This window comes from Poromitra crassiceps, assembly GCF_964638095.1.
Source record: "Poromitra crassiceps genome assembly, chromosome: 7".
Lineage (NCBI taxonomy): Eukaryota > Metazoa > Chordata > Actinopteri > Beryciformes > Melamphaidae > Poromitra > Poromitra crassiceps.
This window is the reverse complement of record NC_139628.1, coordinates 16,024,214-16,047,058: the sequence shown is the minus strand read 5'-3', so window position 1 is coordinate 16,047,058 and position 22,845 is coordinate 16,024,214. Positions and strand designations below refer to the sequence as shown.

Sequence of the window (22,845 nt, the reverse complement as noted above, 5' to 3'; positions counted from 1 at the left end):
ATCCCTTTCTGAGTGCCGATATTTCGGAGTGGCAGAACGTCGGAGTGGCAGCACGTCGGAGTGGCAGCATGTAACCGTCAAGGACCCCTAAACTGACACAAATCAGACCACGGACTTCTATTTGATAAGATGTCCCAGGGCCCCCCCCCCATCTGATAGTATTTTTTTCTTTTTGTTTTATTACAGAAATATTAACCCATGACCCAACATATTCATACATTGTCATTGTGTTACCTATATGGATGGAAATAAAGTATTCCCCATTTTGCTGGGGACCACCTGGAATCCCCCCCAACCAAGGACCCCACTTTGAGAACCACTGGTTTACCTCAACGTTTTCGTTTCGCGTTACCGGTTGAGTAGGAATTCTAATCCTTTGGGCTTTCCGTACACGCCGACAACCACGTCATCACGCAGCTGTCAAATAGTTCAAATGGGAAGCTGTCAAAGTGCTAGCTGTTGTTAGCCGGCCCGGCTAGCGAGCGTTCAGGGGGAATAATAAAGCCATGGCAGGTGTGCAGCCTCAGGTGAGATACGGCTTTGGTCATTCCTTATGAATGATCCAACAGCCCGCCAGCCTTTAGCTAAACATTAACCCACCGCCCCGTAGCTTCATGTGGAAATCAACAGAAAACAGCTGCTAGCTAGCTAGCTAGCTACTAGGCTAGCTAGTTAGCCTAGTAGCATGCTAGCCGGTTCAGGTCGGCTATGAATGGTCAATAGACGTGGCAGCACACACTGAGGCGTTAAGAAACGATACGTAAAAACAAAACGTTGCAATGATCATATGTAACGTTACATGCAAATTAACTGCATACAACTATGTCAAGTTGAAAGCCAGCAGTCAGACCCAAACAGCTGTCCCTGTCTGTGTCTCTTACAGGACGATCTGTTGAAAATGACGCACAGAGAAAACTGGAAGTAAGTAGCGTTCACTTCATTTCATTATCTCACGTTAAAGGACAGCAGCTGTGTAAAACTCAGGCTTGTGTTAAATCAGTGGTTCTCTCAACGTGTGGTCCGGGCTACAACGGGGACCACCCAGTAGTCCTTAAAAAGTATTAAACTTCATTATTTCATTTACAAGAACACACACAAGTAGAGAATGTAGATAGAATAATAGGTGTTTTGATAGTAGCTTCTCTGTTATCGCTCTACCTACAATACAGATTGCCATTTATTTTCAGAAACAGTTTACGTTGTAGTGTTCGCTATATTAAACATAGGCTATTTCTTGAGTATAAAGAAAAATGGGCTAATGACATCTGGCTCAAACCAAAACTCAGAACATATGTTTGTTCAAATTAAAAATATGTTTACTCCAGAACCCAGCTATGTTACTTTACCCCTGGATAGATCCAGAAGATCTTTATGTGCCCAGTTGAGAACGGGTACCCTCCCTTTGGCTATTGAGGTTGGCAGGTTCAATTCTATTGCTGAGGAGGAGAGACTTTGTACTGTATGTGAATTAGATGTTGTGGAAGATGAATTTCATTTTTTGTTTCATTGTACGCTATATGAGGAACCAAGATTGTCTCTATTTCAGTTAATGCAAAATAAGAAACCTGAACTATTTTGGTCAGGAGATGATGCTAAGTTGGAATGGTTATTCAGAGATGAAGTCTTCCGTTTGGCCAGGTTTATTGGGAGGGCTTGGAAACTCAGAATGGAGAAGTTGTTCATCGGAATATACAACTCTGTCTTGTCTTGTTTATGTTTGATCTTTTTTAGCTTGTTTGTTGATTTATTTGCTGATTTGTTTGTATTGTTGAACTTGAATGATTTGTGTCTTGTAAGCCCAGACAGGTTGGGCACCATGATTCATGGTCCATGAATATGGTGCATGACACAGAAACAAAAAAATATCTATCTTATCTATCTATCTACAGATAGTCAAGACAACATATCTAAGAATAAGAGCATATTCTCCGATTTCCATCCGAGAGACTATATCATCCAATAGAGGTCCGTTGCTCTAATCTGGACTAAATTATGGGTTGAACCCCTGGAGAGAGAGCCTGGTACGTGTGACTACAAGCAGGAAGACAGAAGAAGACCCGCCGCGTCTTCCGGTGGTCCGCAGTGTTTTTGTTCCCTCGTAGAAATGCGGCAGTAGGCAGCCTAACCTCGCCATTCGCTACGAGTTAGAGAAAAAGTAAGAAGCATGGACATACCAAACGATAGAGATACTCACGTCCATGCTGGCGTCGCCCATGTTTTCTGAACGGAACGCAAGAATTGAGCGGAATATTTTCCTGGAGTACAGCACTTTGGTTCCGGGTCTTCCGCCCATACAGCCAGAAGCCTCGGAACGAGCTTTTTCAACCCAGGCTAATGAGGGCTCCTTGATATGAGAAAGGTTGAGAACCACTGTGTTACACGATGACACTGTCTTTGTCTTCTCCCCTCCCTCCCTTCATTTTCCTCATCTTACCCCTCCCCCTTGGCTCTCCCGTGCTCCTTTCTCCATCTCTCCTCCCCCGTGCCCACCCCGTGCGGTGCGGGGCAGGGTGCAGCACGAGCGTCTCCATGTGAAGCACCGCGGTCATGAGGCCATGCATGCGGAGATGGTGCTCATCCTCGTGGCCACCCTGGTGGTGGCTCAGATCGTGCTGGTGCAGTGGAAGCAGCGGCACAACAGGTCCTACAATGTGAGTCACTGGGGGCTACTAGGGCCATCATGGGTGTAGTAGACGCAAATCGGGGTTTGTCCGTAAGCTCCGGCTGCCTGCTAAATGACCGGACATTCAAACATTTCCAGACGGCTACTTTCTCACGGTCACAATAACGGCAATATTTGCAACACCGCGCTATAGACGAGCCAACCGCGGTGGATGGCAGGTAACCGCCACAGCCACGCTGCGTTATTGTGCGTAATTCAGAGAAGGCCTCTAGTTTCCCGGCTGGGCGGTGTTTGGACCTTCAGGCCAATCGCCATGCTTAACGCATTGATACCTGATGCAGCATTTGCGTGTATATCCCTCATTTGTGTGCGTATCCCTTTAAGACCGCAAAGCGCGTTAACGCCGTTCGCGGTCTCAAAGGGATACACACACAAATGCTGCATCAGGTATCGATGGGTTAAACATGGCAAAAAAGTGTTGAATCACATCACAGCACTTCCCATACACAGCACAGCCCCCCTGCCTCCGCTCCGAGACTGTACTTGTTGATATGCAAATAAGCATGTGACCTCAGTTAATAAATAGCATATTTAAAATGTTTAAATAAACCTTATGTCGGTGCCGAGGTCAGCTTATTTTCCCCCACCGATGATGGGCGGAAGTAGCTAGTGAGTCTCGCTTTCTTCCTATCTGTGTACATCTGGAGTACGGATTGCGTTTACAGTCCTAAGCTAAGATCCAAACACAATGCGAGCCAGACTGCCTCCAGATGTGCTCAGGCAGATCTGATCACAATGCGTTTACACCTTACACGACAATACACAATATGCGTTTTTCCTGATCCGGATAATGTGTCCTGATACAGATCACATTAATACCAGGTGTAAATGGCATCAAAGAGACAAGTTAGAGCTCAAGACAGTCAGTACAGGGGAGGCAGTTGCAGAACACGGCACGTTCTTAATGAACATCTCCCTATACAGGTTAATTATGGAGCACGTTATGTAAATATCTGTGCTAGAGTTTTCTCCCCAATTGTACTTTTCAAATTCCCCCTGCATTCCCGGTCGTTGTCCCCCCCCCCCTTCCCTGTCGACCAGGGGCGGTGCTGTGATGGCTGGGAGCTCTAACCCGGTAAAAATAATATCACCAGCACAGAATTCGGATAAAAAGAGGCATTTATGAGCAGCATCGAGCTTTCAAACCCCCGATGTCAAGAAGCAATGAACCCTTCTGCTCTAGTAGGTGGCTTTGAAATGTTTCTGTGACACTTGTATATACGTGCGTATCGCTGATTTAGACACAGCTTGAGAGCGAGAGTCGCAGGGAAGTCTATGGGTGGTGGATAAGGGACTCTGGAGGGGAGATGATAACCTCATATACCCGGAAGAGAAACGGAGGGGCTAACCTAGATCCAGCTTGCCACTCGCAGACACGGCCAATTGTGCCTGTATGGACGCCCGACCAAGCCGGAGGTAACACCGACAAAGGCTTTGTAAAGAGTTGCCGTCTACCACTCCCTCCAGTTGGTGACCCTGGTCCAGATGTGGGTGGTTCCCCTCTACTTCACCATCAAGCTGTACTGGTGGAGGTTCCTGTCCATGTGGGGCATGTTCTCCGTCATCACCAGCTACATCATCTTCAGAGCCACGCGCAAACCTCTGTCCTGCAGGACGCCCAGGTAAGTGTTTCCATTACCTCTCACACGCCAGAGATGGGGACTTGGACTTGAGACTTGGACTTGAGTTGCACTTTAAGTCACGCACACAGTGACTTGAGACTTGACCTGAGACTTGGACTTGAGGTTTGGGACTTGTGAACAATCTTTATTTTTTATTTCTATTCTTTTGGTGCATTAACATGAAGGAAATGTTTACTAATGTCATCTAATCAATGCTGATGCTATGTTCTAATAGATAAGGAGTGAGGATAATGCAGTACATGCATTGAATTACTTTAGCTATGCAGTGTTTTAAGCAGACCAGATGGCATGCAGCAGATGATAGAACGCTCGTTCATAAGAGACTTGAGACTTGACTTGGACTTGCCCCTCAAAGACGTGAGACTTCAATGACTTGCAAAAAATGACTTGTGAGCATCTCTGTCACACGCGCACTCACACACAGTCGCACCGTAAGCGTGTACAAACAGACAAAAGTTCAGCATAAACCACAGTCACCTGTTAGAGCAGTGTGTCCCAAAGACTGGGTCGGGACCCCCGAGTGGGTCGCAGGACATTTAATTTGGGTCACCAAATAAATTTGCAGAATTTCTTCCAGTCTTTTGTGTACCGGTAATTATATTGTTTTACTGAGAGGAAATAAAAACAATGAGACTATTTGACGTGCATGTTTTCATGTGCATACAACAAAGGTATTGTAGTAATTGTTTGGATTAGCTTTAAGCCGGCCAAGGCTACCAGATATACCAAAACGAGATGTAGGATCAAAATGTCAGTACTGGAAAACAACCACGCAACCACCAGGAGTACAGTTACAATAGAACAATCTTTATTTAAGGCACAAATTAAAACAGGGAGTTTGGGGGTCACTAAGTTCAGAAAGAATTGTTGTCTTCCGGGGGGGACCCAGAACCGGTCACATAATGTACACACCACCATCAAAGGATGCAAAACACATCAGAATAAGAGCATATCTCAGCTAGTGAAAGCACATTCCTGCTGAAGAACACCTCACTGCGAGTAGGAGCACGCCACTGCAAATACGAGCATATCACTGCTTAAGAGAACGTCACTACAAGCCACTGCACACATACGATATGTAAACCTTAACACAGAACTGGTCACATAATGTACACACCACCATCAAAGGATGCAAACACATCAGGATAAGAGCATCAGCTAGTAAAAGCACATTGCTGAAAACCACCTCACTGCGAGTAAGAGCACGCCACTGCAAATACGAGCATATCACTGCTTAAGATAACGTCACTGCAAGCCACTGCACACATCGATATGTAAACCCTGTCACACTACACACAGAGGGTCACATCACATGACACATCTAGTAGGGAAAGTAAGAGTGAGCACAATACATAGCCCCCCCTTTATCACAAGCTCCTCAACCCCACTCAGTTTCCCTCTGTTCCCTCTATAACACACATGGGATAAATATACAATAGAAAATACAATAGAGTTCATTCAGTAAGACATTAATTGAATGGACGATACACAAAAGGTTAAAACAGATACGTAACTTTTGTGGTCACCGAGACCCCCCCCCCCGGGGTCAAGGCTGTAAGCACCGTCCAACTCCCCGGGAGGAAACAGCTTCGCTGGGCGATGCAGCAACCAAGTCTGTGATTGCAACAGGTAGCGTAGCAGACGCCAACGGCGGCAGGCCGAAGGCGGAATAATTGCTGGGGCGCGACGGTGGAGCTGACGTTCCTATAGAAGAGCCCTAAACTAACCCTCTCCTTCCTACATGGACAAGACTGGACCCACGCTGACATATACTTTCTTCACACCGGCAGCCCTAAACAGCTGCGAATGCCCCACCCGCTTTGAACACAGCCCCACGCAAAGCATCCGCGCGCTCCCAGAACAACAGGCAAGTGTCAGGCTCTCTCCTTTTGTCAGCGACCCACGGCTGCCAATCACTCGCACCTGACGCTCATCAGTCCCATCAGCTGCGGCCGGTGCGATGACGTGAGTCACTATTTACATTACAGTATGATTGACCAAACATACAGTAGGTCTCTTGGAAATGGCTGCTTTACCTATTCAAGATAATGTGATGCGGAACTGGCAGTAAAAATGGTTGTTCATTTATGCACAAATTCGCTTTTTTTCACGATTTATAGGCCTGTTGTGAATTGGGTCGCGATGGATTGTCATTTTTAAAAAGTGAGTCCCCAGAATAAAAGTTTTGAAATCACTGTTAGAGGTCTGTAATTGGTCCTGGCTGACAATAATTATCCATTATGAAACAGATAGTTCCGGTCCTTGATTCTGATTGGTTGAGCCGCGTTCGAAGCCGTTGTAAAATACTCTATAAACACACACCTGTGACCGCATCACAGCTTGTGTGCTTGTGAGAGATATTGTTCCTGGGATCTCACACAAGGGGTCCATGTCATGAGAAACCAGCCAGGCGACTCACCCCTAACTAACCTCATCAACGGAGGCTAGAAACGGCTCCCAAATGGTTGAGAACTTTTTAAGTGAGTTGGTCCTCAGGAACCTAAGCTCTCCATCCGTATAACAGAGGTCATGTCCGTCAACCACAGTTGGAAAGACGGTGAAGAGGAGGACTTAAAACAGTTGACGTTTCCAACAGGAAGTCGTAACACAAACGGGTCAAGTGGGCGGGGCTACAATAGGTGAATACCCTATATGTAGTAACCGTGTTATAAAAGCAATCAGCCCCGTGAGGCTGTGATTTCACAACGGCTAAGAGGTGTTCTAAAGCACTCCTCTGAAGCGCTTCCTCAAGCATCACCTAAGCTTAATCTCGTGCGTGTGTGTTTGTTTGTGTGTGCGTGTGCGTGTGCGTGCGTGCGTGTGCGTGTGCGTGCGTGCGTGTTTAACCTGGTGTAGCACGGTCCTTGGTCATAGTAATGTAAACTGTCTTGTTTCAGGATGGTGTATAAGTGGTTCCTGTTGATCTACAAGCTGAGCTATGCGGTCGGCGTCCTGGGCTACCTGGCCATCATGTTCACCATGTTTGGCTTCAACGTCTTCTTCAGGTGACTCACCACCACATTCTTCTTCAGGTGTCTCACCACCACATTCTCACACACGTGGACAAACGGTTTCCTGTCCATCGCCGTCTCCTCCAGTCCAAGTGTCCTTCGGCAAGATACTGAACCCCAAATTGCTCCCGATGGTCAGTGTTGTGCAAGCTCACACTTCACCAGAGCTAGCTCAAAGTTCAGCTCACGCAGATTAAAATGAACTAGTTCACGTTCATAGCTCATATTTTGAACTTTGAACTATAGCTCACAGTCATGAGCAGCTCAGTTCATTTCAAGCTCACTTCTTGTTTAGAGAAAAGGCACAGCACTGAAAACGGAACACACAATAGCTTTTAACACGCAATAGCTTTTAACACGCAATAGCTTTTAACACGCAATAGCTTTTTAAACACATCTTTATTTTAAAAGATGAATGTAACATTCAGGCCCTTTTAGCCCAAGCTTCAACAAGAGCAGACATTTGATCTTGCTCTAAAGTCAAAAATATACAATTAAAAATACAATACAGTAGCCTACATAGCTATTCACCCCCCCTCCCCACGTCCTGTTATTCACAGGCAGCTGTTCTATAAATTATAGATCCTATAGATCTATAATTATTGTATTGTATCTTATATGGTATTGATTTGGTACTTATGGTAGACTATATCTTGTAATTCATTATATCATTATTCTATATTATACACCTATATAGATCATTTTAGTATGATCATCACTATAAGCGGATTCCACTGTATAAACATGCAACTGTTGAGATCAAGTGAATCGGTTGGGTGCTCAGTGGTTGGGAGGGTGCACTGCACTGGTTACAATTCTGAGTTTCGGCTCTGGCATGTGAATAAGGGCTCTTGGAAACTATGCAATATTTGGGAATACCATGGGACCCAAATCTTGGATAACATAACAACATTGTGTCAGAGGTGGGTACAGTTTTATTGTGATTGATAGCGTGATTAAGCTTGCCACCATCGGTGTATGAAAGGGTGAATGTAGGCACATTGTAAAGCGCTTTATAAATGCGGTCCATTGATTTCAAAGCAAGCATTTTCTTGAATCTTAACTCATTGAGTGCCAGCCACTTTTGGAGAACGGACGCTCCCAGTGCCAGAGTTTCAGAGCGTTTTCAGTGATTTCTCGAGGCCCACAGAATATTGTGTGATATTACTATGTAAACACCGAACACGCAAAAAGAACAAGGAGACTCTATTGTATCATCAGCAAAAAAAAGTTTATTGATACCATTTTCCTTCTTTAGTTATCAGCCGGAGAAGATAGGTCAAAAACAGCAAATACAGGCATTTCTATCTAGAAGCTGAGATATTCAGCCTTTTGTGAAATGCAGCATTTCAAGCACATTCACTGACTCTAGCTAATATTTTCTGATGTAGTGACGTGGTGTAGTTGTGTGCTGCCCTGGGTGCCCCACCCCCCTCTCCCCCCCTCAGCTACAAACTCCTCCCCACACTAGTAACACACAGCCTCACGCACCCAGCGTCTATTTTCGGAGTGCTTTTTGTGCGCCGCCTCCCAGGCAGCGCGACAAGGAAATGCCAAGCCGGACTGCAGGGAAAGGGTTGGCACTTCGGCGTCGGGTGCTGCCTTTCTGGCGGCTAATCGTGTGAAGAAACTATCCAGCCAGACAGACAGAGGCAGAGGAGCTCAGTTGTGGGAGCGGATTGACTGCTGTTGCCAGGCACCGTCAGTTGCAGTCAGAGCAATCTACATGGCTCTGGGCTGCAGCATGAGCACTTTCTCTTTGATCAGGGGGCTTTTTCAGGCTATATTTCGGACATTTCTCTAATCTGGAGAGCACTGTCGCCACCTGATGAGTCCGTAAAATAGGTTATACACCTTCAATAGCTCCCATATTTGTACAGGAGATGCCTGAGGCTTTGATCCACGTCCCACCGTCAAAAAACGCAATTGACGAACATACTCGTCCTTGGCACTCTACGTTACTAAACGAAATGACGAACATACTCGTCCATGGCACTCAATGAGTTAAAGTCTGAAAATATATTAAAATAGTCCAAAAGTTAAGGCCTCAAGTCAACAAGTATTAAAATGTCTTAAATCAAGTTATACGTGTTATTTTTCCACCATGTACTGACAGGTTTCATTGGATTAATCTAGAACAGGGTTATCCTGGCCATCACAAGCTGGGATCCTCTCTGCTTTACTAAACACAGTTGGACCTCATGTCCCTTAACTATTCTTTTCCTGCCGTCCTTTGTCTAAAGGTCCTTCCACATCAAGAGCGATGCGAATATACGGCACGAAATTGCGATGCAAGTTTTGACCCACCTGTCAATCACAGCCACAGATGTGTACACGTCGGAAGCGAATTTTTGAAAAATCGACCGTGGTTCGAAAAAATAAACACCGCAATAACGCTGAGCGGAACTTCACTGTTGCTATGCACGGTTGCATTGACTGATATAGGTTTGCTAACTAATGGCTTTGGCTTAAACCATTTAGGCTACCCATTAATACAAGCACACACACAGACCTGGTTTTGATCAGTTTTTGCGTTGTTTTTTTGCGCTATAGAGACACTGCATGAAATAGGCCACGCCCATCATGGGGGAAATTGCTCCGTTCACTCCCATAGACCAGCGTCATTTTCCTTGAATTAAACATAGCTAAAAGCTGTTGTGTGGTGGGGCTGCGCACACAACAAATGTAAATAATCACCAATTAAAGTTTATTTTGTACTCCCCGAGCAAAACAAGGAAGCCATTGAGAAGAAAAATGTGGATCTAGCTGTCAATGAAGTAAGTTGGAGTGTTCATCTTCCGTATATAAGATATTTGTGTGCAGCACGCGACATAGGAGAACGCCAGGATTGGGGGGGGGGGAGTTTCAGGAAGCAGAAAGTCAGCAGACAAACCTGATCAGCTCACGTCTCGTTCACAGTTCAAATGCACACGTCGTCTCATTATTTGACACTAGCCAGTTGCTCCTAGATATCTGCAAAACTATCTGTATCTGACGAGAGTTCCTTTGTTCGCCCGGTTAGCCACGGTTTGTTTTGCTAGAAGTTGGCACGATAGTTGGTCCTTTGTGTTTTCCCCCGTGTTGGGCGTGGTTTCTGAATGATGACGCGTTCCGCAGTGTCTCTATGGATAAAGTTCAACATTTTAAGGAAAACAATAAACCGTAGTGCAAATGACATTTTGAGATAGCCTAATTTATCTTCACATTGGCATGTAGCCTACTCATTCAAGACATTTCTTTCAACAGTGCAAACAGCAATTTTACATAGCTATTCTTTTGAATAGACAGACCTGCAAGACGTTACATCATTAGTGCAAAATATTTTAGATTTCAGATGAAATCTTCTGAATAAAAGGACAATTAGGCTATTGAAAAGTATATGGATTATAGACTGAGGATATCTCTGATTACTGTAACAAGTCTTACACCTGCAATAGCCTACTGTTGTAAGCAGGGTTTGTACAGCTTTTAAGAGTAAAATTCAAGCACTTTCAAGGTACCTAAACCAGGCTCTCAAAGCCTTTATTATCACATCTAAATATATTGACAATGTGAAAAAACAATGGCATTGTGATGCCTGGTGAGTGAGGAACTTGTTTTGAGTGCTCCCTGTGTCCTGCACACTGTCCACAGCCTCTCGCTAGGCTGCTGTAACATGACACCGGGCTGGTGTCACCGGCTACATAGGGGGAGAGGCAGCGGTGCCATTGCCAGCGGACGAGACTCCTCTGTGAAGTTTACTCGCTCAAATAGCTTTGTACTACAGTGTCTCTCGAATACGGGACTAAGCGCGTCCCGTATCAGTTCAATACGGAACACGTCTTTTTGTTTACAAATACGGGAAGATTCCGTATTTTAAGGGACGGTTGGCAACCCTAACCATCATACAAGCCAATTCAGCAATAAGTAAACTCTTTCTTTCTTTCTTTCTTTCTTTCTTTCTTTCTTTCTTTCTTTCTTTCTTTCTTTCTTTCTTTCTTTATTGTCTGTCTGTCTCTCTGCCTGCCTGCCGGTCTTCCTCTTTCCTTCTGTCTTTCTGTCTTTCTTTCTTCCTTCCATCAGGATCAAGGCAGAGGACTCTATGGATGTGGGGGTGGTCATGCTGTTCTACGGGCTTTACTACGGCGTCATGGGCAGAGACTTTGCTGAGATCTGCTCTGATTACATGGCGTCTACCATCGGGGTAAAATGTTGTTTTTTTGTGTGTTTTTTGTTTGTTATTGTTGTTATTGTTGTTTTGTGAGGGAGGGGCAGGGCTGAACATAAACAGATGAAATCACGTATGCAAAACCATGTATGCATGTTGACTGTGTGTGTTAATAATAATAATAATAATAATAATAATTGATTGGATTTATATTGCACCTTTCTAGACACTCAAAGCGCTTTACATATCAGGGGAGGGAACTCAACTCATCCACCACCGATGTGCAGCACCCACCTGGGTGATGTGTAGCACCCACCTGGGTGATGCACGGCAGCCAGTTTGCCCCAGAACGCTCAGCACACATCAGCCTATCACAGTGGAGAGTTGAGGACTGAATGTGCCAATTAAGTATCAAGTGATGGATTAGGTGGCCATGATGGAAGGAGGGTACAGAGAGTCAGGACCTCGGTTTAACATCTCATCCGAAGGATGGTGCACACTCACAGGACAGAGTCCCTGTCTCTGCCCTGCATTGGGGATTCATCAGACCATGAATACTCAGACCTGAGGGAAAGAGCACCTCCTGCTGGTCCTCCCAACACCACTTCCAGCACCAGTCTCGCATCCAAGGAGTATCCTAGGCCAGACCTGTGGCCTGTATCACGAAGCTGGATTAACATACCTGGGTTTTCCCTTCGTTATCTCGTTATACTTGACTAGCCTGGGTAAACCCATCCCCCAGGTGACCTGCTCTCAGACCTGCTCTCAGTCACTAGGGACTGGGAACTGAGAGAGCAGGTCACGTGGGGGCTGGGTTTACCTAGGCTAATACTTAACCTTAACTTAAAGCAGGACTAAACCCCCCAGATTTCTTGCAAAACTGTATTCTACTTGATTTGAAAACTCTGCAGGCAAGATGGCCGCCTATACTCCCTCCTTTAGATGGCAGAATTCCTCCTCCATAAAGTAACATATCTTGGCCAATAAGTATGTAACATACAAAATAAAACAACCCGTAATATCTTCATTTGATGTAGAATGCAGAGGACATGTAACTGTTTAGTTAAACTTGCATTCCAGGAATATTGTGCTCTAAAGATAACGTTAGTGGCTCGAGACTGTTTCGTCCTGAAACCCACTCGCTTTGCGCCAGAGCACAATTTGGGGGTGGTTTTGGCGTAACCTATGTGGGATTCGAAATAACGCATCCGAGATAGAAAACGTTATGAATATAGCCACGTTATAAACAACAAACTAACGCTGGTGATCCGTATGGAAACAGTGTTACTCAAAATGGTTAAAAGTTATATCAATTTGGTCATTCAGTGGCGTTTTACTGCCATATAACATAACTAACTAGCGGCTAATATTAGCCACAGTAGGCATTACCCATGGATGCATTGGTCTTAAAGGGCTCGCGCCGCGTGAACTACAGTAATAATCAATGGGGGAAAAAAAAAAATTCACATGAGTGGGGCGCGTGCTAACCCCACCGTGACCTCACGATGTACCAAATATCCCATTCATTTGAGGGCACACAAAAAAGCAGTGTTTAACCCATAGAGGGAACTTATGCTGCTGAAAATGATACAAATGGTACAATGGTAACAGTTTGGTCTCAAATGTGGAAATTGTGACCAGAATTCTTCACACACCACCCCCAAAGTCATATATATTGGTTAAAAGCTGAAAAAAAGTGTTTTTGGGTTTAGTCCTGCTTTAACCAGACCTCCGCAATCATGATAAGCGGTCTCATGAAGCTGGTTATCAACTCGCTAAGTGAACCCAGGAGTTTCCAATCTAGATCAGTGCGCGTTCACATAAAATGGGCGGTGTTTGCTGCATACGATCCACTCGCACCATGGCGAAGCCGCAGAGAGCAGCGTATTTTACGTTCAAACCCTGATATTACAAAAATTCAAAGAATATAAAACAATTATTCAGGCTAAAAGCAACGCCGTTGCAGCGGCCAGAAGCCGCAAAGAATGCTGGGAAAAAATCGCCGACTCTGTCAATGCATAAGTTATAATAAAGCCCCACTCCGAATTTATGTTTCTGATTATTTATTTATTTGCGCTTTTTAGATGATTTTAACTTCATCCATTATTTCAGATGCAACCCCGGTGGAGCAAAGTGGACTTGGGAGCAGGTCAAAAACAAATATAAGAACATAATTCAAAGTGGTCAGTATAGGCTAACTGTAATATCTTATAGGCTGCATATATATATAGCCTACAGTACAGCGCTGTACTTCATTTTTAACACTTGTCTCTTTGTTGTATGGTGATCACAATGGAATTGATTTGATATTGTTTGCAGCCAACAGGAAAAAATGTGAATTAAAAAAGACTGGGGGGGCGGGGGGTACACTCCTGCAGAGGAACTTGCCCTGTCGAATAACAGGAGGAGGTGTAATATCTGATTCTGGTGGAGTACTGGTACAATTCTCTATTTACTGTGAAAGTAACATGTAGCCTATTTTTTGCACAGTGGATAGTCTCGCTGGCCAGCCTCCTCCCTTCCGTCCGAGGAGTCTGTCGCAGCAGGTCTCCATAACTGGGATAAACCCTCCCCTGCTCTACTCTGCTCTCCCATTTGAGCGACTGTTTCGGTGGCAGCCGGATGTCCGCTCCCGGCTTATTACAAGCTCTGTCATTGGCTCCGACCATGTCAATCAGAGCGGCTTCCGCTCCCTCCTCCCTGTGTGTCGCTGTAAACAGTGCCCTGCCGCCGCAGTGAAAACAACAACGCTAAACTAGTTAGCAAGCTAACGGCAGAAACCTACACGCTAGCTCGTTGCTACACACTGAAAACGGCAAGGTGGATTGTTTGAAACTATTTTCTAGGGATGCACCGATCGATCGGCACATGACCGGAAATCGCTGATTTTCACGTGATCGGTCACTCTAAATAGCCGATTCTGTGAGCCGATTTTCACGTGACGTGCGCGCACCCCAAAGCACCGAGACAGGCACCCAGCCACCACACCACACACGCCAGCATACCTTCCTCGCTGTGGAATTTTTTCACCGTCAGTGAAGTAGACAAAGCTCGCAGTTTGTGGAGACAGAGGTGCGGCCAAGTCCCGCTGGCTGGAGTCCAGTCTGAGCGGCTCGCTTCACCTCACTGGCCCCTCTCTCTGCTCTCTCTACCCGGGAAGCAGTGCTGCTGCACCCAGCCACAGCACACAGCTGGCTTGGCGAGGTGAACGTGAGCATTGTGTCCAGTATAACCATTCCCCGACCTGCCTTCTCCATTCCACATCAGCGCTGCTGCCTCAGCCTGTCAGTCATGTTGTAACATTGATACAGGAGAGACTATTTGTTTCGTATTGCAAATAGAACGACGGACATAATAATAAAAATGCATCGGACTCACAAGTGTGCAAGGTTTTCTGTGCGTGACAATCTTTTTTCGGATGGCAGATAAAAAAAAACGCATACGAAATTTCGGACTGTGTGTAAACTTCGCCTGATATTCAGACTGAAGATCGTTACTGTAACTCATAAACTCATTTCCCCTCTACTCCAGAGGACTGGTCTGGAGCCAGGCTATAAACTCCTTGTCCATGGATCATTTTGATGTTCTGTTGCACCTGTTTTCTTTTGGAAAAGTAAATGCATGATAGCTGTGGGATATAGGCTATTGGATTTTATTTATTTTTTGTATTCATTGTATTTGCACAAAAAAGCTCTGTCCAGTAACCTGGAACACTTTTATTTTGAGATGTGTTTGAGTGAGATGGTCCTACTTCATGCAAATTAAGAAGAATTGCTATATGAATCTTAATTTTCAAACAAAGTTACAAAAACGTTTGTGTAAGCTGTCAATTGTTGTTCTTAGAAAGAAAATCGGAATCGGCAAAAATCGGTATCGGCAAGTCAGACAAATCGGAACCGGCCAACAAAATTGCAATCGGTGCACCCCTACTATTTTCCAAGGGCACTGCCGCTAAGCGCCGCCCATCGCAATCCCACTATGGAGACCTGCGGCGCCAGACTCCTCGGACGGAAGGGAGAGGAGGCTGGCCAGCGAGACTACACAGTGGATACTGTAGTCCCTCGGACGAGAATCTGTATCTCTCATACAGCACCTCGTCCGGCAAATCAAAAGGATTGATTCTGTCGTGGAATATTCTCTCCCTCCTGAGAGCTCGTCTAACAATTTGCGCGCCGATATCAATGGGATGGTCTAGGTATGTGCAGGCCATTTTCCAACAGAATTGATTGGTCGGGAGGCGGCCCAGCGATCTCAATCTCGAACATAACCTGCTCTGGACCAGGTTAGCTGTTCAGCATAAGTTACCATGACAACGTACCCCGATAAAAAGTAAACCACCTTCGTGAGACCGAAAACCTAGGGTTAACCCTGAAGTTACCTCACTAAGCTGAAATCCAGCTTCGTGATACAGGCCACTGCTTAGCTTCCCCAGAAAAGCCAGTAATGTAATGCAGGAGCCACTGGTGCTGATGACGATGGTGAAGGGGTGTATAGTATATAGTATACAGGATACGTGTTGAACTATGTGAGATGTTGAATGCCAATACCGATATATTTAAACAACAGATAGGCGATATTTTGTGCCATCATATGAGGTGGACGACACTGACCTTAGACACATATAATATCCTTCATCCCCATCAATCAGGGTTTAGACCCGGTCATAGCACCATTACCGCCACATCATTAGTTGTAAACAATATTCTGAATTGCCTCGACAGCCGCCAGCATTGCGCTGCCCTATTCATTGACCTCTCCAAAGCCTTTGACACAGTGAACCATGGAATTTTATTAAATAAACTGTCCTCCATCGGCCTGGACGATCTCTCCATCAGGTGGTTCTCCAGCTACCTCTCTGGGAGAAAGCAGGCTGTTGTTGTCGGTAACAACAAATCCAGTCCTCTCTTAATTGACAATGGTGTCCCGCAAGGATCTATCTCTGGCCCAATCCTTTTTACCCTATACATAAATAGTATTTACTCCCCCTCCGGTCATAGTTTTGTCCATTATTACGCCGACGATACAATTCTATATTGCTTCGGGCCCACTCCTGCACAGGCCGCTGCAAGTCTACAGACTGCTTTTGACACCTTCCAACGGTCTCTGCTTGACCTCAAACTAGTCCTAAATTCAAAGAAAACAAAATGGATGTCATTCACAAGATCCCCCATTCCCAGCAACAACATTTACATCCGTACACTTCAGGGCGAACAGATAGATCACGTTAATTCCTATAAATACCTCGGCATCTGGCTGGACTCAAAACTCTCCTTTCACACTCACATAGAATACCTTACAAAAAAGCTAAGAATAAAAATTGGTTTTCTGTATAGGAACAAATCCTGTTTCTCACTTTCTACTAGGAAATCTTTAGTACAGTCACTAATAATGTCGGTTTTCGATTATGGAGACATCTTATATATGCACGCCTCCCCCTCCATTTTGAAGCCGCTAGACGCAGTATATCACAGTGCGCTGCGTTTCATCACAGGTGACGGCTTTCGTACTCATCACTGCACTTTATATAATAAGGTGGGCTGGCCCTCCCTGACGATTCGAAGAGAGCAACACTGCTTATTGTTCATTTATAAAGCTCTAACCGGAAAGCTCCCCTTGTACCTGTCCTCACTCCTCACCCATATCAACATAAGTCATCAAACACGCTCACGTTCTCACATCAGACTGTTTACTCCGCGTGTGAGGTCGGAGCAAGGCAAGACTGCCTTTTCTTATTATGCCCCAGACAAATGGAACAGTCTTCAGAACACATTGAAATTGGACCACTTTGTCTCCTTTGAAGCCTTCAAAGCGCTCTCACAGAGCACTCTGCAGGAGGAATGCTCGTGTTTTTGAGTGTGAATATTGTAATCTTGTCTGTCTGTAACTTCTGTATATGTTCTTTTGTAACAGGGCGCTCTTGGAAATGAGAGCTCGCTCTCAAGTGCTTCCCTGTATAAATAAAGGCTAAATAAAAATAAAAAAATATGCAATATTTCATATAAGGCCAATATCAACCCGATATATTGGTCTAAATCTATTGCATATATAAATCTATTTCATTATGTATGTATGTTTATGTATGTGTGTTTCCATGTGTTTTTCATTATGCGTGTGTGTGTGTTTCCATTATGTGTGTGTGTGTGTTTACATGTGTTTTCATTATGTGTGTGTGTGTGTGTTTACATGTGTTCTCATTATGTATGTATGTGTGTGTGTCTGTGTGTGTGTTTCCATGCGTTTTCATTATGTGTGTGTGTTTCCATGTGTTCTCATTATGTATGTGTGTGTCTGTGTGTGTGTTTCCATGTGTTTTCATTATGTGTGTGTGTGTGTGTGTTTCCGTGTTTCATTATGTGTGTGTGTGTGTTTCCATGTGTTTTCATTATGTGTGTGTGTGTGTGTGGTTCTCCATGTGTTCTCATTATGTATGTATGTGTGTTGTGTGTGTGTTTCCATGTGTTTTTCATTATGCGTGTGTGTATGTTTCCATGTGTTCTCAGTACTACAACAGAGACGGCATGCCCAGCAGGAGTCTGACTGATGACATCTGTGCCGTGTGCGGTCAGAGGATCCTGGTGGACATCGATGAGGAGGGCATTATAGAAGACACCTACCAGCTCTCCTGTAACCACATGTATCTTTGTTTGCGTGTGTGTGTGTGAGCTATGTTTTTTATTAACTTTTGGAGTCAAAATTTCCTGCAAGAACTGAACGAACATATTATTGCTGGTCCAGGGGCCTGTACTACGAATGTTCTATAAGAAGATCCAGGATCTGTCCCTTGATCTGGTTTGTCTAAACCAGATCAGCTCGATTGTAGTTAACTTGTACTACGAACCTCATTTGCCACTAGTTTAGTGGAACCAGGTTTTTCTAATTGAGCCTAGAGCTCGTGCACATGAAAATGCCCGTGCACATGAGCTCGTGCACATAAAAAGGGCGTTCTCTCCGACGTCTGACCAATCACAACATGGAGACGCCAAACACGTCATCGGCTGCGTCTGGCACATACGTCTGGCAGCAGCAGCAGCAGAGCCGCATATTTCTCGCTTGAGGAGCAAACGCTTATATTCACGAAATATGAGGTTTTTAAAGATCTAATAAAAACAAAGGGCAACACTGTTGCACATAATAAGCGGCGAAAGGAGGGCTGGCAAAAAATTGCAGATTGTCTAAATGCGTAAGTTATTCAGCTTGCTTGATTTCGCCACCAAAGCGCCCGACACGTCTATTTCCTCATTGAATGAATCCGCAAATAAAAATCTGCGTTGGATATTATTAGTCTGTTCCCGAATGACTGTCTAAAGTGACCACTTTTATCCACACCAGTAATTTCTTTGAAGAGCGGTTTCTACCTAATAATAGTAATCTATCTCAGTCCAAAATCCGTATAGACCATTTAGGCTCAATGAATAATAATGATCTCATGATGTGTTTACTCGCACTGATGGAATAATTCCTATAGGCTAATCAATAAAAAAAAGAATGATAATAAAATAAAATAAAATGCTTCTGAACTGAATTGACACGGTATGTGCGGGCATAGATTTCATTTATAAAAAATAGCCTATTTTGTGGTCACATATAGGCTATAGGCCAGCGATCCTCAAAGTCCGGACTCCGGTCCGCATCCGGACCCAGACGCCGTCCTATCCGGACCGAGCCCTATAACCTACAAATCACTGAATAGTTACATTTTCACGGAGCATTTCTATTTTAACCGGCACATGCTTTTCTAGCCTTTACGGTACTGGTTTATCTGTCAGGAAGCTCACAGACGAATGCATGTGCTGTAAATCATCACACGTGATGCTACTCAGCCAATCAACAAGCGAATCGATTCTGCCTGCTGCTACTGCGGGAGAGTTGACACACGGACGGAGGAGAGGCGAGACTCAGAGAAATGCGAGAGGTATTTCACATCGCGTGCTGAAAAGAAACGAGTAGACCGCGAAAACAAAGCTTTAGTTTTAATCCAGAGCAGGCAGACTCATGTTCATTCATTGGACTCACGAGCAGTTCAAAACCAGTATGTCTCGTGAAGTGTGATGCGATCCTGACCAGCTGTAAACAGCTGTTTAATAGTCAGTTACTGACTACATACAGACGTTATACCATTGGCTACTGCAATCATTGAAGTAGCCTAAGTTCAATGGCACTGAATCATAACGCAAGCTCAATGTTCCGGACCTTCGCTTGAGGACATTTTCTCTATCTGGACCTCTTAGAATTTTAATTGAGTGCCCCTGCTATAGGCTATTGTCAGCAGAGTCGCATATCTCCATATTTCATATAATGATGCTGGAAATATGAAGTTGAATCACATCATACAGGCCAAAAGCAACACAGTTGCAGCTGCAAAATGCAGGAGTAGCCTAGATATGAATCATCTTAATATGGGATCGCCTGTGTGCAGGTGATCCCATATTAAATTGCTTAGATGTAGTAGGCTATTCTAGCATGTAGGCTATGACCATTTCAATTCCCACCCAACGTCAGTCTCAGCTCCGTTGCGCACACGGCACCGTGCACTTTGGAGACGTTTATGTAACCTTTTTATGCCGGTTTAGTGATATTTCTCCACTCACTATTCAGCTGCAATCGATCAGCGGGGTCAAACAACGTATCTAGGCTACTTGAGAGCACAAAAATGAATATATAAAAACATATTCCAAAGTGGTAAGTAGGGCTTAATTAAAATGTAGCCTGCAACAAGTGCAAGGCTTTAGTCCTTGATTAATTCAACATTACAATTCGTGCTCCTTCCTAGATGGGAAACTCGTCCAGAAAGGGGTTGGCCATTTTTCCAAACTGCTGATTCGATTGGTTCGTGGGCGGTGTATTTAAGGTCTAATCTTATCCTTGCAACTTAACCTGCTGCGGACCAGGTTAAGTGTGAAGCATAAGTTGCTATGGAAATATATGTCGGTAAGAAGTTAACTTGCTTTGTAGTACGGCTAAACCAGGTTTAAACCCAAACTTATCAGGATCAACCTAAATCTTGCTTTGTAGTACAGGCCTCAGATGTGAAGAGAGGGTAACGGAGAGATGCATGTTTTTTAAATGGAGAGGAGGAGGAGGAGACAAATTGCCTGGGGTGCCATTTCTGTCCATGCCTCTGTCTCCCCCAGGAGGAGAATCCAGGTCGCTGCATCACCGTGGGAACAAAGCCCTAGTTACCCACAGTAGAGCAGTGCTGTGAAAGAGCAATGGGTTTATAGAGGCAGGCCTGCCATTAGTCATCATCTGTAAACTCTATTAGCACTCTGCCCCCTCTGGTGACGGGCTGTGTAACACATTTCTAAATACAGAGTGTGTGACCTGGCTTTTATACAGTACTGCCCTGGGGGTCGTTCTTTACTGTCATCAGGGGTGTTACAGCATTTATAAAATAGTTGGCAGAATGTGTATTGTCTGAAAAATGTTATTCACAAATTCTGCATGTTATGAATGAGTCTGACCAGTCAGATAATCTGGCTTAAACTACCCCCCCCCCCCCCCTTTTTTTTCTTTTTTTAATAAATAAAATATACGATCCTGATGCACTCCCATAAATATGGGATAATTAAGAACCAAGTTTTCCTTCACCTTTTGTTAATTTATCTCTAACAATTCACAATTGTCCTATTTCAGTGTATTAAACTGTGTACTATTGACCTCTTAAAATAGTCTAAATTGAATACAGTGCAGTCTGTGCCAGGACATAATGGACGTTGCAATTATTTATTGGCTAGCTGGCAAATGGTTGCACTAACAATATTTTTGTGTACTTTTATACACAGTAATAGCCCATTATAAATTGTGACCATATTTTCTTTTAGTTTGAGAACGGGTTTTGTCAAGAAGATAATTTATTGTCTAATGGTAGTTGTTGTGCCTTAACATTGCCCCGCCCCTCAGATTCCATGAGTTCTGCATCCGTGGCTGGTGCATTGTGGGTAAAAAGCAGACATGTCCATACTGCAATGAGAAGGTCGACTTGAAGAGGATGATGAACAATCCGTATCCTTTCATTGGTGCATGACTGAACGGCTATGATCTGTTCTTTATGATCATTGTGTGTTTTTAAATTGATAGGAACAATTCTCTGAGGCAATCCAGGCATCTGGCATACTGCGTCGATTTGGTAAATGCAATGCTGCAAGCCACAGTGTACATTACGGTAAGTGAGACAGGAGAGGACATTTCAAAGATGACACGTCTGGAAAAGTACAAACAAATGTTTGAGTCATTTCCAGGTTTTAAAGTTTGGAAATTGCCAAAAAAGAAAGTATGGACAACTGTTACTGTAGCCTACAGATATGCATGACTATTGCTTTTTAGTTTATGAGCCCCGTCACTTTTCACATTCTTACATTTGTTGGTATGAAGAATAATTTGTTCGTCTGTAAATATGACATAGTTAGTATGGGCAAGATGATTATCTGCATGAATATTACACCGCATAAATGAAACAAAATCTTCAAATCAAGAAATTGTCTGTAAATGTAGTATGGCATTTTGAAATGTAACCTGTGTAGAAACCCTGGAGAGAGATTGATGAAAGATCGATTGTATTAAAGAGATAGTCAGTTAGCAAATGAAGTTCCAGAAGCCATCACAGTATTCAGCTGAACTCGGTCAGTAGATAGCCTCTCGTCGAAGTCAGTGCACTCCTTAACTGTTTCCCCTGCTGCCAGTTGGGAGAAGACGCACGTTCTGTACGGGCAGCTGCTTGACTGGCTCCGATACCTGGTCGCCTGGCAACCCATTATCATCGGAATCGTTCACGGAATTAACTTCTCACTGGGCCTAGAATAGAGCCCTGAGGTACAACACCGCTACAACGCTGGAGTACGTCGTGGAGCCTTGCAAAGCGCGAGAGGATGTCGCAACAACGTTTGGCAGCAAAGTGTCAAGGTTAGCGCTGCGAGGTGCTGGATCGGGCTGCATTTGAAATCTGTTTCTTTTATATAAACGATGAACTTCGGGTGGTCATTCGTACAGTTGCCTGCAGGATAATCCCAGGCGGTCTGGGTGGGATGTCCCTGTTCTGTTCGGGACGCTGTGATCGCAAAAAGGTTGCCAACTTGTACAAGGGGTACTCGGGTGCAGATCAAGTACTGTATTTGAAAAATAATTTCAAAAACAGTTCGACACAAGTAAGATAATATGTAAGGATTGTAATTTTTGGAGTTGTGTGAAAAATGTCGCGCTCATGCATTTTATTTATTTATTTTTCATTTTTGAAATAGCATTGCTCTACTTTGTACTGTATGCAGACAAAAATGGCTTTTATAAGATTGTTTTTTAGAGTTTGCACACTTCAGTGTCCTCACTGATGGCTCTGTATTGATACCGCTTGACACACCCGTTTCTGTA

At 44.3% G+C, this 22,845-nt stretch overlaps 1 protein-coding gene across 1 annotated transcript; it reads left to right on the top strand.

Annotated features, from left to right (window-relative positions):
- Positions 1-506: 506 nt before the first annotated feature.
- On the top strand, positions 507-22,845 carry rnf175 (ring finger protein 175; the record flags this gene model as incomplete). The annotated part of the gene is made up of 9 exons (XM_083639833.1): positions 507-527; positions 884-921; positions 2,510-2,651; positions 4,151-4,305; positions 7,224-7,331; positions 11,400-11,520; positions 17,985-18,118; positions 21,385-21,486; positions 22,164-22,845. 9 exons carry the CDS (start codon positions 507-509, stop codon positions 22,282-22,284), a joined length of 942 nt encoding a protein of 313 aa, XP_083495959.1. The 3' UTR covers positions 22,285-22,845.